The sequence below is a fragment of the Neoarius graeffei genome, chromosome 20 (genome assembly GCF_027579695.1).
Source record: "Neoarius graeffei isolate fNeoGra1 chromosome 20, fNeoGra1.pri, whole genome shotgun sequence".
NCBI classification, from domain to species: Eukaryota; Metazoa; Chordata; class Actinopteri; order Siluriformes; family Ariidae; genus Neoarius; species Neoarius graeffei.
Genome location: NC_083588.1, coordinates 45,051,681 through 45,071,600, shown reverse-complemented (window position 1 = coordinate 45,071,600; position 19,920 = coordinate 45,051,681). Strand labels below are relative to the sequence as shown.

Genomic DNA, 19,920 nt, shown 5'->3' with positions numbered 1-19,920 from the left:
ATATCCTGTAGACTGCATTTTTTGTTTCTATTTTACAGTGTATGAAGAACAGGACGATGAAGCATCATGTGATAAATGCACTCTGCAGTGAGAAACCAAATGAACAGCCCTGTTGAAACACAAATTTACACACTACACAGCGATTACCTGATAAAGAATTTACTTTCATATTCAGGCAGGAGTTAGTTTGCATTAAGAATATGACTAGCTGCAATCACTCAAAAAATTACAAAGAAAGAGGGTCAATCAAAGGTTTTATGAAGATACTTGAATTAGGATGAGTGAGGTGTGCTCACATGAACCTTATCACTTATCGAAAGTGCTTTATTCGTCTGTATCTTAAGTATATGTCGTAATATATCATGAAACAAGACGCATGTTTTGGCAGTTTACTGACAACATGCTCCATCATTACTGTTTTGTCTTACAATATACTAGTGCATCTCAAAAAATTAGAATATTGTGAAAAAGTTCAATATTTTCCATCAGTTATTTAAGAAAGTGAAAATGTTATATATTATAGACTCATTACACATAAACAAATGTTTCAAGCATTTTTCTATTTTAATTTTAATCAGTATGGCATACAGTACAAAAACATTAAAAAAACCCATCTCAAAATATTAGAATATTTCATTTCGAGTTTGAGCAAAACAATATGAACACGGTATATCTCTCGGTCTAGTTCAGTACACACAACCACAATCATGGGGAAGACTGCTGACTTGATTGTTGTCCAGAAGATGATCACTGATGCCCTCCACAAGGAGGGTAAGGTCATTGCTGAAAAGGGTGGCTGGAAAAGGTGCACAAGCAACAGGGATGGCTGCAGTCTTGAGAGGATTGTCAAGAAAAGTTGATTCAAGAACTTGGGAGAGCTTCACAAGGAGTGGACTGAAGCTGGTGTCAGTGTATCAAGACTCACCACAAACAGACATCTTCAAGAAAGGGGATACAACTTTCTCATTCCTAATATCAAGCTACTCCTGAGCCAGAGACAATGTCAGAAGTGGGCTAAGGAGAGAAAGAAATGGACTGTTGCTCAGTGGTCCAAAGTCCTCTTTTCAGATAAAAGTACATTTTGCATTTAATTTGGAAATCACGGTTCTAGAGTCTGGAGGAAGAGTGGAGAGGCACAGAATCCAAGGTGTTTGAAGCCCAGTGTGAAGTTTCCACAGTCTGTGATGATTTGGGGTGCCATGTCATCTGCTGGTGTTGGTCCACTGTATTTTATCAAGTCCAAAGTCAACACAGCCATCTACCAGGATATTTTAGAGCACTTCATGCTTCCATCTGCTGATGAGCTTTTTGGAGATGCTGATTTCCTTTTCCAGCAGGACTTGGCACCTACCCACAGTGCTAAAACTACTACCAAATGGTTTGCTGACCATGATATTACTCTGTTTGATTGGCCAGCCAACTTGCCTGACCTGAACCCCATCGAGAATCTATGGGGTATTGTCAAGAGGAAGATGAGAAACACCCGACCCAAAAATACAGATATGCTGAAGGCCACTATCAAAGCAACCTGGGCTTCAATAACACCTCAGCAGTGCCACAGACTGATCACGTCCATGCCACACCGCATTGATACAGTAATTCATGGTAAAGGAGCCCCAACCAAGTATCGAGTGTATAAATGAATATACTTTTCAGAAGTTGGACATTTCTGTATTGTAAATCCTTTTTTTGATTGATCTTAGGGAATATTCTAATAATTTGAGATACTGGATTTCTGATTTTCATGAGCTATAAGCCATAATCATCAAAATTAAAAAAAAAAATTCACTTTACATGTAATGAATATAGAATATATGAAAGTTTACCTTTTTGAATTAAATTATGAAAAAAAGGAACTTTTTCATGGTATTCTAATTTTTTGAGATGCACTAGTAGTCTCTTCGTTTCCCAAATGAATTTTGCAACAAATATTACACTGTTTATAATTTCCCTCTAAATTTCATTATTAAACTAAAAGTGTCAAAGCATATGCTGGTGAAAACATTGCTACTATGACAGCTCAGCTCAAAAACTGAATATACAGGATCACAAAAAAGAATATCAAGATACTGTGTGTCTCTCATCACCATTATCCAGCCCAAAATACAGCACTTATATTTGTGTCAAACTTAACATTTTACTACTGTATATTTTGCACGTACTATTTTGAAAGAAATAAAGTTCAAAGTTTTAAAATGGCCCAAAATATGCGTTTCTCATTTTTTCTCCTGAATTTGTTGTAGTGATCAATTGTACAAATCTGAAGCCTATGTACATCACAATGCTCTTGGCTGCTCCATTCTGATTGATCATAAGGTGTTAATTTACTAGAAACAGCAGCTCTGATGATAGTTCCAGCTACAAGGTTGATATTAATCAATCATTCTAATACATTACTCTCCAGTGCCTGTGCTTTGTGACAGAGCTAAAGCAATAACATTAGAGAATTTTCTTCGTGACAAGGTGCATTTTTAAAATCTTATTAACTTAGTGTTTAAAAATAAAAGAGGCTGCTGAGGGAAAGACTATTGACAGCTGCAAGTGATAACCAGAAGCTGTTTCACAGACATTCCAGAACATTAAACGTAAATGAATTGTAAAAACCATGACACCTTTAATAATAAACTGCAACTGGAAATTGCTGACAAAGACTCCCATCCAGAAGTATTGGAATGGCAAAGCCAATTCTTTCGTTTTTGCTAAACCCGGAAGACCTTTGAGTTTGAGCTCAAAAGATGAATAGGAAACGGCAGATCTGCATTTCAGCTTTCATTTACTAATACTTACATCTCAACATTTATGCAACTTAGAATATGGCACCTTTTGTTTAAACCCACCCATTTTTCACATGACCAAAAATATCAGAACACATGACTGATAGGTGTTTCTTGTTGCCCAGATGTGCCCTGTTAAATTGTTTAAAAATTTAATAGCTCTCAATTGCTACTCTTGAATGAATGAACTCTTTATTGTCACTAGTCACAAGTACCTGGCTTTGATCTGTTTGCCCTGTTGCCCTCAGGGAGGCGCTACAGGTGCATCAGGACAAAAACAAATAGATTCAAAAACAGCTTCTTTCCAAAAGCCATAACCACCCTGAACTCGAATATGCTCCGACACTATAGTCTAACCCCCCCTGTGCAATACTTCATAATGTGCAATATTTTATTTTATAATGTGACTCACTCTGTGCAATACCTCACTCCATAATGTGAAACACAACACATACGCCTCAGGACCTTACCCCCCTTACACCCTCACCTTTTTTTCTCTACACGCTATTTGCACTGTTATTGGAGATGCTTTTAATCTCACTGTACATGGGTATAGTGACAAAGGCATTCTATTCTATTTGGCCATCAACCCGTCCATATATACACATACATACAATTGACAGAGGGGGAGTAGACAGGACAGGAAGACAGGGATGAAAAGAAAAAAATACAGAGTAACATGAGGGGAGGGGAAAAAAGCAACCCCCACACTATGCTCCTGTGGGGAGTACAGTGTGGGAACATTAAAAAAAACACCTCAGCACATAAGCACAAAATAACAAGTACACTTTACAACATGAAAACTCGGGACTTGAGGGTGGAGGTAGAGGTAACCCAGCGCAAGCAAGCAGCCATCCGTTCCTGCAGCCATGACGGCACTGGTCGCGCACCCAACTGTGACCGTGGGAAGTGGGGGAAGGAATGCAAGAGCGTCTCACTGCAGTGATGTTCAGGGGGAGCTGTTGTTCCAGCAACGGCCTTGGCCAAGGCCAGTGCTGTCTGAGGGAGCTGAAAGCAGAGGAGATTGGGATTGTTTGGTCTTGGGGCGAGTAGACATGTTCTTTTACAGGACTACTCTGTTTGTCCATTCTGGTCTCCGAATCCGGTCTACTCTTGGTTTGAGCCCTGAGTTTTGTCTGTGAAGACTGCGTTTGTTATTTAAACCAGATAAACCAACATGAAGACCAGAGAGATGCCTACGGGAGGAAAAGCAAGCTATGTTAAAGCTGAGAATGGAGAGGGAGGATGGATATATTTTATATATACTCAGCACGACTACAGAGGGAACCAAAGAGGAATAAAACGCTTCAGAATTTTACTGTTCTTGGAAAATAATCATACTACCTCATCTGTTTTTTTTTTTTTAACAGCATGCGCAGTTGTGCATTACAACATACCCATCAACCACTATTTATTCTGAATCATGGTTATTTGTGAGTACAGTATGGGTAAGGGGCGGCATGGTGGTGTAGTGGTTAGCGCTGTCGCCTCACAGCAAGAAGGTCCGGGTTCGAGCCCCATGGCCGGCGAGGGCCTTTCTGTGCGGAGTTTGCATGTTCTCCCCGTGTCCGCGTGGGTTTCCTCCGGGTGCTCCGGTTTCCCCCACAGTCCAAAGACATGCAGGTTAGGTTAACTGGTGACTCTAAATTGACCGTAGGTGTGAATGTGAGTGTGAATGGCTGTCTGTGTCTATGTGTCAGCCCTGTGATGACCTGGCGACTTGTCCAGGGTGTACCCCGCCTTTCGCCCGTAGTCAGCTGGGATAGGCTCCAGCTTGCCTGCGACCCTGTAGAACAGGACAAAGCGGCTAGAGATAATGAGAATGGGTAAGGAGAATACCATAGAATTACAATATAGAGTACTGGAGTCGTGCACAGTGTGTGTTATGTGATACGTCTCCTGAACACAAGTATTGGAGAAAAGTTGGGGCGGGTATGAAAACTGTCACAGGGCAACCTTCTGCAGTAAGCTTTCAGTTAATCCTACACTGTAACATGACTCAATTCAAAGGCGGGTCAAGAATTCAAAGTTATCTGTACGTGCAGTCAGTAGGATGTGTGGGAATGTAAAGAAAACATTTCCAGTATATTGGCTCCTAGTCTGTTTAGTAGGGTTACCGAGTGAACCACAATCTAAGAACAGTTTCTTCAGACACTTGTTACAGAATCTGAATCCACCAAACAGATCATGCTTGGTTAAGCTTGATATCCATCATGAGCAGGCAATCGTATATTAACATGTCTACACAAATTTCAATTTTGAAAACTCACCCTTATCCACTCATGTAAACAAAATTCATTATGCACAAGTTTGTATAATTTAGCATAGATAACCACAGATCCAAGCAAGGGCTAAGCTTTCAAAAATAAATATGTTCTGCAACAAAATCACCACCACCCATGAGCCTGACGGAGAATTCAATTCAAACTTCAGAAAGTACAATAACCAAATTTAAAAAAAAAAAAATGAGCCAGAAACAAAAAATGACTTTCAACTCCTCATTTAACAAAACCTGTTTCCCCCCCAACAGCATTTTCATAATGCACTTCTTTAAGGGCACTGCAGGATACACATTTCCAAACAAAAACAAGTTTGTTCATAGTAACTCAGTTTCAAGAGTACTGATGTATTTAACAAAGATTCAGTCCTCTTATAGAATTCATTTACAGCATACATTACATTCACCTCATGTGCAAACACTTGCATCATTACCCGAAGCTCTCAGCAACAATTCGGGCCACGTTTCATTTGTTTCTCTACACAAGTCAACTTCAGTGCAAGTGTTAATCTGTCACACTGTGAGAAAAGGTGAAACTTGTGGAGTACTGTAGTTATAGAATGAAAGAAGAAAGCAGGCACTAGAGCAAATTTCATTGAAACAGCAGGAGTCTGTATGTTGGACTTTTTTTTTTTTTTTAAACAGAGCAAAATCAAATTTCTATAGGCAGGCGTCATCAAGCGAACTATAATGTAACTTTATTAAGTTTGCTATTGGACAATGATAGTTGTGCCATTCCGTTACATCCGAGTCACGATATACAAAAATATAAGTGCAGATTTAGGAATATAGTGGGCATAATCGGAGGCATGGAGATAGGTGAAGTCTGTAAAATGAATCAGTCAAGCCCATTTTATACGTCTGTAAAAAATTATATACATTGAACAAAATACACCTATACCAAACATCACTCAATCTCATGTCTATCTCCTCTCAGGCAAAGGGGTGATGGGCCACAACTGCGATACTAAAACTAAATTTATTAAGCCTATTTAGTTATTTGGTTTTTGCCATGCCGTGTGAAAAGCCATGAGGCCCTGAGCATCTTTGTCTTTTTTCAGGCTGACTGTACTCATGATCCGGCCCTGAAGTCGTCTTGCTCTGTCTGCCCACTGTCAGGCGTCGTCTCCCGCTAAGCTTGGGCTTCCTCCTGGTCACTGCTGTAGGTTGGGCAGTCATGGCAAGTCCATCACACTGAGAACCCCTTCGCATAGTTTTAGCTCTTTTCTTCATTAGGAGACAGCTGTAGCGACCAAACGCATGCATGGCTGATGCTAATTTCACAGGGTTGTGCTGCACCCGTTCAATTCCCTTGATGAAGTCCTGTGTTGCAGACCACACACTCGGCTGTTTCTCGATGATGTCGCACAGATCAGATAAGCACGACTTTAGCTTGTCTGTGGGGTTGTCCTCTTCTGAAACTGAAAATGAAACTGCCTTGATTAGACTCAAAGTTAAACCATACCTATCCTTTAGACTTGATTAAACATCTGACCTTCTGTAGTGACAATCTCATGCTCCATGATGCAGGTCTGTCCAGTCGGATCAGCTGCTACCCAGGTTGTGGTTGTGTCTTGGGTGGGGAGGATGGAGGACGACGGACTGGCTTCTCTGAGAGACTTAGAAACTTGGTGGTACAGTCTGTAGAAAAGTAAAGGACATGAGCAACTCCCTGCATTTACAAGCCTTAACTAGATAGAACTCGACGCCAATGGCGTCGATGGGGATGCCTCTGCCTGGTAGACTACAAGCCTTATTAAGTTGTGATTTGGGGATGGACATTTGACCTCACAGTAATCTTGACCTGTGACCTTTTAACCTCAAAATCTAATCAATTAATGTTTGTCCCCAAATGCACAAATGGTGAAAGTTTGGTGAAATTCCTTTCATTTGCCTTGGAGATATTGTGTTCACAAGGTTTTCGGACAGACATTTGACCTCACAGTGACCTTGACCTTAAACCTTTTGATCTCAAAATCTAATCATTTCATCTTTGTCCCAAAGTGCACAAATGGTGAAAGTTTGGTGAAATTCCTTTCATTAGTCTGAGATATGGCGCTCACAAGGTTTGGGGATGGACATTTGACCTCACAGTAATCTTGACCTGTGACCTTTTAACCTCAAAATCTAATCAGTTCATGTTTGTCCCAAAGCGCACAAATGGTGAAAGTTTGGTGAAATTCCTTTCATTAGCCTTTGAGATATCGTGTTCACAAGGTTTCGGGACGGACGCACGCACGGACGGACAGACGGACAACCCGAAAACATAATGCCTCCTGCACCTTAAGGTGGCGGAGGCATAAAAATACTGCTCAGTCAGACGTAAGCCAACATTCTGAAATGCAATCTATTAAGAAAACAATTTTATCACTTGTTCAAAAATGCAAATTGTTACCGGTTCAAAACATTTACCTGTAGCAGAACTGAATGTCAGGGCAGATGGATCTGTCTGCTGATGCATACGCATAATCTTCTCCAAGCTCGAGCTGGAGGTCATATTTTAAAACGTCCAGGGCTGTAGATGGCGAATGACCAGCTTCAAAAAGCTTCTTTAACTTCTGTATGGCTTCTGGTCCAACGTCCTTGTACCTCAATGCATCCGGTACATGCAAGTTATGATTGTGCTCGTTGGTTACGTGTACAAGTGTTGGGAAAGCTGGCATGTGAGGATCTGTGCTCCTGAACAGACAACCAAAAAATTATATATATCATTTTGCAGTAGCAACAGTATGGTTTTGGGGTTTAACGCTGGAATACATACCGACACTGCCTTCCATTGCTTCCCTGTGGGCGATGGAGCGTTATGCTCATCTTCGCAGGGCAGTTTGTGTTTTTGGTCCGTCTCCCAGACGGTTCCATGGTGTTCCTTGGTTTTGTGTTATGGTGGCATCTGTAGTCCACCTGAATAACGCATTTGTAATAGTGAGATATTGTTACATCTACAATTAACTCAAATCTCTGCTACACGAGTGGTGACAAAGACCAGACACCTATTTTCAAGTCTTTACACTGGTTACCTGTTAGTTTTCATACTGAGTTTAAAATTTGTTTATTAGTTTCTAAGGCGATAACTGACCTTGCACCAGACTACTTCTCAGAAACGCTTTTGGATTTTGAACCCGGAAGGCCCCTCAGATCCTCTGGTTCTTCTCTTTTAGCTGTTCCACAAAGCAAAACTAAAATATTTGGTGATGTTGCCTTCACCTATTACATGCCAAGCTGCTGGAACAGCCTTCCAATGAATGAGAGGGGAAGTGAAAAATTAACTGTTTTTAAACGTAAACTAAAAACGCATCGATTCAGTCTGGCTTTTACATAGCAATTTAGAATCTTAGCATTTTCACTTATTGTATCTATTATTTTATTCCATACAGAGGTTGTACTTGCGATCATTTTCTCACGAAGGAGGAGAAATCGAGATAACAAAGCCCACTCTTTGTGAACTCTCACAAACGAGGTTCAGCAGGTTACCCAAACCGCACGTGATTTCACATTCCTTCAGTCTGTAAACAATGAATGAAAATTAATTAAATAAAAAACATACATAAACCACAAAACAAAGTGAACAAACAAATAAAAACTAAATCACGAGAAAAGCTTTGTCAGCTCAAGATAACACTAACTCTCATGAGAAAACAGCATTAAAAATTTATCGCAAGCAGTCAGTCATTCTCTGCATTTTCATTTAATCATTTATTCTTACTAATTTTTATTGAAAATTTTACCATAATTTATTTTGTGCAACTTTCATAATTTCATCTTCGTTACCTGTATTATCTCCTATTATTTACCTTTTATTATCTTGACTACCTTTCTTTTATTGTTGCATTATTCAATTGGGTGTGTATTATTCTCCAAATCCATTTTAGCATCTGTTTTATCAAACGCTTGTAAAGCACTTCAAATTGCAATTTGATTATTTATATAGCACCTTCCAAACAAAAGTTCGATTGATCTCAGACATAAAAATAAATCTGACTATTACCTGGTTACCTTTAACAAGCAGGCTGTCCCAATCATCTTTTCATAACCAGAGCACATTGTTACCTTCTTTGGAAATTCCATATTTATTCTGAAGAGTCTGCAGATACAACACCTGCTTAGCTAAAGCTGGGCGATACGGCCAAAAATGTTGCCATGATAAAATTTCTACAAAATCAATCTCGCTAATTATCACAAAACAGAATTTTCATAACACTGTCACAGTTTTTAAAGAATATCCTTCTAAATAAAGCAGCAGAATGAATAAACCAGACATTTATCACTATCAGAACAGAAAACAGCCACAACGCATACAACTCTACATGGAAGAACCCTCCTTTGTCCACTGTACTTAGAGGCAACATATCTTTAGCCATGAAGGTCACAGGATGCCACCTTTGATGTGGAAAAATAATAGACAACCCCAAACTTTGATGCTTTTAAACCATTTTCCTGTGTCAATGGATTTATTTTCGTATTATTTCAGCAACAATGACTTGTCACTGTATGATTATTGAATAGAATAACGTGAGGCTCCTCTTTGTCGATTTCAGCTCTGCCTTTAATACAATCCGGCCCTTCAAGCTCCAAGCCAAACTACACCATCTTGGATTGAACATCTCACTGTGCAACTGGATTGTGGACTTTCTGACAAACCGAACACAGAGTGTGAGTAGACAAGCACAATTCCTCCACCCTTTCAATCAATACTGGGGCCCCCCCAAGGGTGTGTGCTTAGCCCTCTGCTCTACACCCTGTTCACAGATGACTGCTCTGCTTCTTCTCTTTCCAATCTCATTGTTAAATTCGCTGACGACACCACAGTACTCAGACTTAACAACAATAATGAGACGGATTACAGGGCTGAAGTGCAACATCTAGCATCATGGTGTGTGGGTAATAATCTCACACTGAACATCAAGAAGACCAAGGAGATGATTGTGGACCCCCGCAAGAAGAGACAAAACAACCACCCTCCACTCTTTATCGGCAATGAGGCGGTGGAGAGGGTGATGTACTTCAAATTCTTGGGACTGACTATCACGGAGGACCTGTCCTGGGGCATCAACACCACCTCAGCAGTAGGAAAGGCCCAGCAACGGCTCTACCACCTGAGGCAACCGAAGAATGCCGGGATCCAGAAACAGCTGATGGTGAACTTTTACAACTGTGCCATCAGCAGTGTTCCAACGTATGGTTTCCTTGTGTGGTTCTCCAGCTGCACTAAGGCCGAACAGCAGGCGGTAAAAACAGCGGGGAAAATCATGGGGACCACTCTACCAGAGATCAGTACCATCTACACCTTCCGCTGTCTGAAGAGTGCACATAACATCCTCCGTGACCAACACCACCCGGCCCATCACCTGTTCCACCTGCTGCCCTCAGGCAGAAGGTACAGGGCCTTACCAGCCAGAATAACCAGAATGGCCCAAAGCCTGTACCCTCAGGCAGTAAGGCTGCTGAACAGTGCCCCACTCCCCTCTCTCCCCTCCTCCCATGGACAGTAAACCACACCTCACCCTACAATAACTGTGAACTGGACTCTGCATTGCTGCAACATTACATTAACTCCACATCTGACCATGCTCTCTGTTTTTGGTGCCCCTGTTTCTGGTATACCTCTTGCTGCTACGACTATGACCATTTACATTTCGTGCCTGCACTGGACTATTTATAAGGGGTATTATGGGACTTTGCACTCCTATGGACTTTTTACATTATGCACTTTTACACCTACTATGTATGGCTGGGTTGCTCCAACGGAATTTCGTTATTTACGACAATTTAAAAAAAATAATAAATAAATAAATTTAAAAAAGGGTTTGATTGAATAGAAAAAGGATTTAAAGTGCTGATGACACGTTTTTGACATCTTTGGCGATGTTTTATAACAAAAAGTAATTCCCGATGATCCATATATTAATTCACGAAGGCACCTATTTTACAAGTTATGATGATAAACGCGGCTATTTGGGCAAATTTGACGGGGCTGCAGCACCCAGGAGACGAAGGAGGAGGAGGAGCTATATGACATCAGCGAAAGAACCTTCCTCCTAACTTACCAGTTTGTTGTTGATACGACAGGTGTTCAGTTTATCATTATTAGTATTTTTATTATACATTATTATACATTATATATAGTTATTATGCCTTCGCGTTGTGTTGCCGGCTTTTGCTCCAAAACCCACAAGGATGGGGTAAGTTTATTCAAGTTTCCCAGAGATCCCGAGCTGCATGCGAAGTGGGTGAAGCAAGTCAGGCGCACTCATGACAAGTAGGAGCCCTCACCAACATCCGTCCTGTGCTCTGAACACTTCGATTTGGATTGTTTTGACACCCTTCCCAGCTTAAAAGAATCTCTTGGGTGTTCAGTTCAGCACAAACGTGTGTTACTACCATCAGCAGTGCCTACACAGTGTTGCCAGATTGGGAGGTTTCCCGCCCAGTTGGGCAGCTTCAAGTGCATTTTGGTGGGTTTTGAACATATTTTGGGCTGGAAAACTTCAGCAGTATCTGGCAACAGATACTGCTGAAGTTTTCCAGCCCAAAATATGTTCAAAACCCACCAAAATGCATTTGAAACCGCCAAACTGGGCGGGAAACCTCCCAATCTGGCAACACTGCCAGTATTCCGGAGGGGGTCTACTAGTAGCTATGCCGGATCCAAAGACAGTCCTCCTGTCAGAACATGTGTTGTGAAACGACATAAGATAAAGGTACGTAGAGCAGGGTTGTCCCGATCCGATATTAGGATCGGATCGGCCGCCGATATCAGCAAAAAATGCGCATCGGGATCGGATCGGCAGGCGCGGAAAAATTCCGATCCAGACTCCCGATCCATTTTAAAAAAAAAATCCGCTCCGGGTTTTCCAGCGCACCGATTTAGATAATCCATTCCAGTTTTTTGCTCTGGTTTCCCCAAAATCCGGTCCGCATTTTCCAGCACACCTTCAGCACCAGCATTAGCGCCTTACAATTTACCTCAGTGGCATCTTCTACATTATCACGGCGATGTAAATTTAGCAGTAGTTTAACGGTAAAGATGTCAGCTGTGTGGGATCATTTTACCCTAAAGGACGACAAAGACGAAGAGGTGGAGTGCAACATATGCCACAATAAAGTCAGGCGTGGTGGTAAAGCTGTAAGAAGTTTTAATACAACCAACTTAATAAAGCATTTAGCAAAATACCACCATAAAGAACACGAAGAGTATCTTAAAAAAACTGCAGACAAAAAGAAAGGTCCTACACAACTAACACTAGCAGATTGGGGAGTAGAAGGCATTTTTGTTTTTAAATAGTTTACAGTATTATTTGCACTGATTTTTAAAGCCTTGGTTTACACTTGTTCAAGAGAAGAGTACTGATGCTGAGTTAATAGACTATATTATAGATACAGATAAGGTTGTTTATGTGCTTTGCTTTTTTGATACAGTTTACAGTCTTATTTGCACTTTTTACTGACCACTGATGCCATTTCTGTTTTTTTATTTATAATGCTGTCTATTTTGTGTTTATCCCTGAATAAACAGGTCAGTTTCTTGTTATCAACCATTGTGTATTATTCAAACTCACCTAATTCAGCTGGCTAGCTGTTCTCAAGAGTACTAAAACCCTTTTCAACATGAGTCTGACAACTAGGTAAGGAAGGTAAATAACTTTGAACTTTAATACATGCTCGGATAGGCCGGTATCGTATCGGCCAGTATCGGTATCGGATCGGAAGTGAAAAAAAATATCGGTATCGGATCGGAAGTGCAAAAACCTGGATCGGGACATCTCTAACGTAGAGCTATAGATTCTACATGATAATCATAAATGTAATCATAAAGTCGGTGTGATATCAGTCATGTATTTGCTTGTGAAAGCTTGCGGCTTTCATGTAACTGCCGCCTAGCAACGAGAGACAAAGGGTAAAGAGGGTAGGCTATCATAGATTCTATTCGGAAGAGATCAACACAATTCTAGACTCCCAGAAGAGGAAGAGCTAGCACTAGAGAGTTCACCGGCGTTTTCACGCACCATTTCCATTGAGTAGAACAGCCAGTGAACCGCAGCGTGTTCTTCCGCTGACGTCACAACATGGCCGCGAGCCACGGACCCAGTTTTCTTGCGCTGTGCAATTAAAAGTTGGATATTTGCGTAACAACAGCTTCTTTTCACGTAATTATAACAGAAATCTAACATGTTTGCCATGTTGTATAGTTTATTTAAGAAATTGCATAGAGTCATGTTCGTGTCATCAGCCCTTTAAAACAAAATATACCGGATAGACTGACGGCGTTATTTAGGTTTTAAAATAAAAGATCATATGATCAAAAAGCATGTTATCAATAATCTTAAACTAATGCCTGTGAATAGATGTAATATCAGCATGATCAAGTTCATTTACACTGAACTGACTAGGTCCTGTTATATAGCCTATCAATTTAGCCTGGTGTTAGCTAACTTTTTAGCAAATCTGATTACTGGTTTAGACAATATAGTATTTAGCCTAACATTAGCTAGCTTAATAGTGCCCCTTACTGCCTAATTAGGTTAACGGCTTTTTTTTTCTAGCAGTAAATCCGATTTACGTTCAGAACTAAATCCCTTCACATTTAGACCTACTTCAACACTTGTGTTTCGTGGGCGAACCTGTGTTGGATTAATTTTAAGAGCCGCATGACTGAGTCTCTATAACCAAGAGAATGATGACATTGATGTGCAATCTTACACAGTGTGCCTGTCATTCTCTGTCCCACAACACTGATTCTGAGCTTCTCTACTCCTTGTGAAACTGCTTGGAGTTGTCCAAAAATACAGAAGGAACAGACTTGTGTTTTGAATATGGGATGATCCCATATTATAAGGGATGGGTAGTAACCCTACTTGCAGCGTGTGCAATCTCATGAAGCCTTTTTTTTGTGCAGGGTAATGGCAGTAAAAGTCGACCCACTCGACTGATGTTTAGAAGAAACTCCACTGCTTGGTGGCTGGCAAACACTTCAACATGTTTTTACACTCCATGTATATTCAACTGCAGGATATTTTTAAAACCGTGGAACAAATTTAGAGACTTTGTCGGCAGATTTTGCCCTTAACTGCACTTTGTCTGGATTTTCTCTGGAACAAGGCCATCAAGAGCAGATGACCTACCTTCCTCTTCACGACGGCTCTCAGGCCGCTCGCGACTCGCCATCTTTCCGTAGATTGCAACCGTTTTTGTTTAGATGCAATTAGGTCAAGTGGGTGTACAAGTCAGCATGCAGTCTCATTGGCTAGTGTGCTCGCTTTACATCAACCCTACAGTACCAGTCCCCAAAAAAAAAAAGTTTGGACACACCTACTCAGGTTTTTCTGTATTTTGCCCATTTTCTACACTGGAGAACAATACTGAAGATATCAAAATTATGAAGTAATTCCATATGTTATGTGGTAAACAAAAATTAAAAAACTAAGTAAACAAACATCCATCATTACTTTAAGACATGAAGTGTCTTAATTAATAAAAATTAAAAAACAATTAGGCGTGTCCAAACTTTCGACTGGTACTGTAATCAGGAGGCACCAGCTGGCTATTCCAAGAAGTTAGATAGGAAAATAGAAACTATTGTTTATCAAATTTGAATACCTTCAGCTTATCATTATCCAAGAAAACTTTACCGCAATACAAATCAAGATGGCTCGATGGCCCAGCAATATGCCTAGCATTACAATATAAGGCAAACAAACCTTAAAAATAACCCTTTGCCCCTTAGGTGGTCTGGTTCGATCAATCCTCCAAGTGATGGTCGAGTCCTTCACCCACTGTTGTACTTCTTCAATAGTAGATATAGTCATTCTCAGGGTGGCAGAAAAATCTATATGGTCCTGAGTCTGCCTTATGGTCTTGTAGTCACAGATGTGATATTCATGATTACATGGAAGCCAGTCCTAAAGACGACAACACTCATTAGCTATATAACTCCAACACCACATCTGTTGGTCAGTATACGGAAAGCATAGTTTTACAAAAACAATGTGTATCCTAAAAGTAGGACTTACTTTTAATGCCGGGTACAGCGAGAGGTTAATCTCTGGATTGACGCAGTGAAAACGTTCCTTATTTGACATACGAGGTTTAAGTTTGCCTGAGGCAGGGTTTTGGCGTTCCAGCCTGTGAAGGATACAAGATTTCAACCACACAACTACAAAACACACTGAACTACCCATCAGTCTAACATTTCCAGTTACTGTGAGCCAAAAAAAAAACCCACAGTTACACCTGTGAGGAGAGGAAAAAAACCACACAACACAAAATGCAAATTGTATTGCTTTCATTCATGACATGCAGGAAAGATACCACACTGAAAAGCAAAACTTCCACTGCATTCTCCTCATGCTGCTTTTAGTTTCAGTAGTAATTCTGGAAAGATTACTGATTCAGGGTTCAGAAAAATAATACAGTAAGATGAAGAAACAATGAATCAAAAAGAAACAAATGGGCCACCAGCACGTCCTGGAAACAGTCTTCCAAGCTCCTTCTCCAATTAGAAACCACACCCCTGAGTAAGGCTTAAGGCCGTGATTGGACAGTGACTGCATTTCAGCGTTACACGAATCCAACACTGATGAAAGTGAAATGAAAACAAAACAGAATTAAATTCACTTCGGACACAAGGACAGCATTTAATCCTTCAAAAGCAATTCCTTGATTTCCTTGGGGGGGGGGACCAGTGCGGAGCAAGTTCTGCCTTTGTGCCTTTTGAGAACCAGCCTACGTTTCAACAGGTAGCCGAACATAATATAGTGGACGCTGGGGCTATTTCCAGTGAAACGTTACCTCTAACATTTGCAGAGGGAACAGCATTGCAGACAGAAGGTATCTGCTTTGCTCGATTTTATAAATTTCAAGTTGTCACATCTTGCAATTAAAGGTTGCCTGCATGCAGCGATTTCTGATTTCACTCATGTTTTATCAAAATGGTTGCAATTTTTTTTTTTTTGCAGCAAGCCCTTCCCATGAGTGTTGTAGTACTTGAGACTGGTTGTGGTCTCAAGACCTCTTTTTGAAGGTCTCAGTCTCGTCTCAGAATCGACCGTACTTTTACTCGGTCTTGTCTCGATCATACAGGACTCGACCTTATTTCAAGACCAGTCAAGACGACATCTGTGGGGATTTCACTAAATTGCCTGTGCATTGTCCAATAAATTTGTTTAAACCATTGTGACTGGATGTAAAATGCAACCAATAACATGACTCATTGCCAAGACAAAATTTTCGTTACTGTTAACGGCCAACAGCCATCCGCCACCCCACCAGTCTGGTCCTGACTTGGTCTCAGTTCCTCAAAGTCTTGGTCATGACTTGGTCTTAGTTTAGGTGGCCTTAACTACAACACTACTTCTCATAGCCCCTGACGTCATGGCCTGATGGTTTGAGAAGCAGCTTTGGAATCCAAAAGGTCACCCGTTCGATTCCCTGGACCAGCAGGAATGGCTGAAGTGATCTTAAAGTGCACATCTTGGGTATATTTAGGAGCAAGATCAATGTAATTCTTATTTTATATTAAACTTTGGTCAAATATCCGTCACATTTTGTGCAAATTTTTTTACCTTGCGCAATACCAGAAAAATTCAGTTGAAATCAAGCCATTTGAGGCAAATTGGTCCACCTCTGAAAAAACTTGGCATTTGGATTTCCCGGCAAACATTGATTTTCGTGACGTCACGCGTGGGACACCTCCTTCTGAATCCTACGTCAGCACTGGTTTGTTTATGAGAAAATGACCTGGTGGTTTTCTGCAAATTTCTTCAATGTTATCACGTAATTATTAAAATGGTTAACACACGTATCGTAGGAGGGTGTAGCAACACCGATCTTGATGGGATTAGTACTCATCGGTTTCCAAAAGACCGGACAATGAGAGAGAAATGGGAGTGCTTGGTCTACACAGGCTGTGCACTGAAACTGTGCAAGCTCTCTCAGTCTGCTCACGCTTCCGCAGATAACGTCACGAATGTGGCTCCAGACTCCCTTGGGATTTTTCCAGACGCGTTTTGTTATTTTATTTTTTTCTGCTGTAGACAGATGGCCTTGTGCAAAATTACCCTTCTGGATGAGTGTGTAAAGGGACATACTTTCATATAAAAAAAAAAAAAAAATTGGTCCAGAATATACACTTTAAGCAAGGCACCTAACCCCCAGCTGCTCCCCAGGCTGCACTGGGTATGCTCTGGATAAGAGCGTCTGCTAAATGCCCGTAACGTAACGTTAGTGGTTCCAACTTTGGAATTAGCAATTTCGTGGTGTCAGGCCAGTGCTGGCCAAATCATTTTTCAGTCAAAAGGCACAGAAAAGGGCAAAGAGAATCCAATGAAGGCTCTGCTTTTCAATCTGGCATGTTTTGACATGTCACTAATGAAAAGCAATGCAGCTTGTGTACTGGATTTCATGGTGTCAACGCTTTAGTTTGCACAATGTGTTCTCCACAGTATTGTGGGATGGAGTAGACCAGACCATGAAGACATCTCTGGCTGCATATCTGAAAAGTAGCCAGAGTTTACATATCATCTTGGCATAAGTGTGTGATGTTCACATAGTAAACAACTCATACCAAGAATCATGGAAAGCATTTCAAAACAGCCCATGGCGTGTTCACACTGACTCCACCAACTTCTGTTTCAAAACAAATACAGGTTATTGTTTTGAGCGTGGTCTGAATAACAGGTAAAGGAAGTTGGTACGGTGGTGAACAGAGTCGTGCTGCTGGTCCTCCGATTGTTTGGCGGTTAAGGGTTGTTTTACAATCAGGGTACAAAGTTTGTGTCACAGGGGTCCAAAATTCAAATTGATTCAAACTGGTTCCTGTACCAGTTTTTAAGTGAAGGACAAGTTAAAGAACAGATTTCAGGTAATTTTTTGACACGTGTATGGTAGTTTTGTGTAATCTGCTATAAGATGGGAGAAACAAATGAAGTGATTCTCGGAGAGGACTTTTTTTTTTTGACAATTCAGAATCCACTACTTCCATAGTGCTTTTAAATACAAGGCTGTAAGCTTTGTGTTAGTTGTCTCTAATATTTATGTCCCAATATCTTGACCACATTTTAGGATGAAAATAATCATTTTAGATGTGTTATTTTATATTGAAAAATTAGCTGTCTCGGAGAGGACATTTTTGTGACACAATTACATACTAATGTGATCAAAATAGTCTGAAAACTTACTGGCATTCAACATTAAAACTTAACTATTGCCGCTTTTCCACTACAAACGCGGCTGAGTCGGGCTGAGCCGTGCCGTGCCGAGTTGAGCGGGGCTGTTGGAGTTGCATTTCGACTACAACCGCGCTGAACCGTGCTGGCTGGAAGTGGGTGGACACATTGGGTGGAGTTAGCGAAAGTGGGTGGACGTCACGTGATGTCGTTAAGCAGCGCAAACAGTGACATCAGTGATCTTTTAAGCGGTAGTCTCACGACCCGAATAGTAAACAATAAACATGGAGGACATGGAGTCGTTAGTGTTGCTGGTCTTGGTTCTGTGGCTTGTTGTCACCGACAACGCGGGCGCATAAGGCTTCAGAAATTCTCGTAATTCGTAATTATTCTTCTTCCGGGTTTGCGGTGTTTACAGATCCCAGCGCGCTCGCGGGGCGTGTGTGGGAATGTGAGGACACTCCTCACCAATCAGTGCACAGGGGAGTGTCTGCTCACGCCCCCAGCCTCACTCGGCTTGGTTTGGCTCGCTTCAGCCCCACTCCAAAACGGTGCGAGTTTTAGGGGCTACGCAGGGCTGAAGCGAGCCGAGTCGTGCTGGTTTTTGGTAGTCGAAACACGAGCCGTGTCGGGCTGAAGTGAGCTGAAGCGAGCTGGAAAAAGGGTAGTGGAAAAGGGCCATATGTTTCCAATGATATGGAACCAAATATATGTGTTTTATGGTATAAATAATGATTTAAGTGCATCCCTTTTGGAGCTACCTGTGGTCAAAAAAGCACTTTTTCTAAATGACACGAGTAATTTTGCTAAATATGACATATATTGCCATACATTCACCAAAAATAACGTTATCACCAAATTTTTTTTTGCATGGTAAATAGAACCATCACAGGGCTACAATAAACAACCAAGTTTATTTAGTCAAGTCTTTTGATATTGAAGATAATAAGTGTTATTTGTGATTTTTAGCTTGCGTACCCTGATTGTAAAACAACCCTTAATGCAGTACTCGGGTGTGTGTGTGTGTGTGCTTTCGGTTCTGTGGTGATGGCGGCCATGAAGGCGACAACACAAACTTACGAACATTACACCATAATATTGTCCCTGAAAATTCATCCAAAAGTTTCCTTCTCTCCACGTAATGAAGTCTAACAATGTTAACAGACAGAACACGAAGATAAATGTGAAATATAAAAGTGCTAAAGGTTCATAACGTCACCTGAAGAGAAACTGATTCAGAACCGAAACGCAGGTTCAAACCCGGCTGAGCTAACATGCTAACTTGGTGACGCTACAAATCCTTCACTTTAAGAAATTATTAATTAAAAAAATCATTAATACGCACTGATGATTGATAAATGAGACAAAATGATATAAAACCGCTGAATAAATGTTAATTAATTAGTAACAAACCGAGAAAATATACACAGCTAGCAAGAATGCTAACTAACCAGGTACTGTAGGGCCTACTAATACTCAGCTAGATAATCAACTAAATTACTTTTCAAACTTTTACACCACAAAATAACATTAAATTATAAAGTACACTTACACCATATTGCTGTGCATATATAGTACACTAGTGTTATCCGTTGTTATTCTCGGCTCAAGACTGCTGTTTATAGTTAAAGCTGAAAACATTCACACGACCATTCCGCCTAGCGGAATCAACATACACACAAGACTTAGCGGCGTCACGAAAATATCT

At 40.8% G+C, this 19,920-nt stretch overlaps 2 protein-coding genes across 3 annotated transcripts in view; one reads left to right on the top strand and one right to left on the bottom strand.

The window, feature by feature from the left end:
* si:dkey-110g7.8 (GTPase IMAP family member 8) overlaps positions 1-9,676 on the top strand; it is an 18,331-nt gene extending 8,655 nt beyond the window's left edge. Inside the window, exon 4 of one of the 2 annotated variants that reach the window (XM_060901789.1) lies at positions 9,588-9,676. In XM_060901789.1, coding sequence (XP_060757772.1) covers positions 9,588-9,649 — 62 coding nt within the window. In that variant the 3' untranslated portion in view covers positions 9,650-9,676. Of the gene's footprint in view, positions 1-38; positions 2,196-9,587 lie in introns of those variants that run through there. The other variant, XM_060901791.1, reaches the window with a different exon arrangement.
* Positions 3,282-19,920, bottom strand: LOC132868698 (uncharacterized). Its single transcript, XM_060901792.1, has 7 exons — positions 19,765-19,920; positions 15,060-15,171; positions 14,748-14,948; positions 7,814-7,953; positions 7,465-7,731; positions 6,548-6,693; positions 3,282-6,473 (listed from the first exon to the last, which is right to left on the bottom strand). The coding sequence occupies exons 1-7, from the start codon at positions 19,851-19,853 to the stop codon at positions 6,049-6,051; spliced, it is 1,380 nt and encodes a 459-aa protein (XP_060757775.1). The 5' UTR covers positions 19,854-19,920; the 3' UTR covers positions 3,282-6,048.

Coding starts and splice junctions, on each gene's coding strand:
- LOC132868698 (XM_060901792.1), bottom strand. CDS start 19,853: ATGTTTTCAGCTTTAACTATAAACAGCAGTCTTGAGCCGAGAATAACA. Junction 15,172..19,764: donor TATATGCACAGCAATATGGT/GTAAGTGTACTT, acceptor TATCCTTCACAG/GCTGGAACGCCAAAACCCTG. Junction 7,954..14,747: donor GGCAAAGGGTTATTTTTAAG/GTTTGTTTGCCT, acceptor TGCGTTATTCAG/GTGGACTACAGATGCCACCA.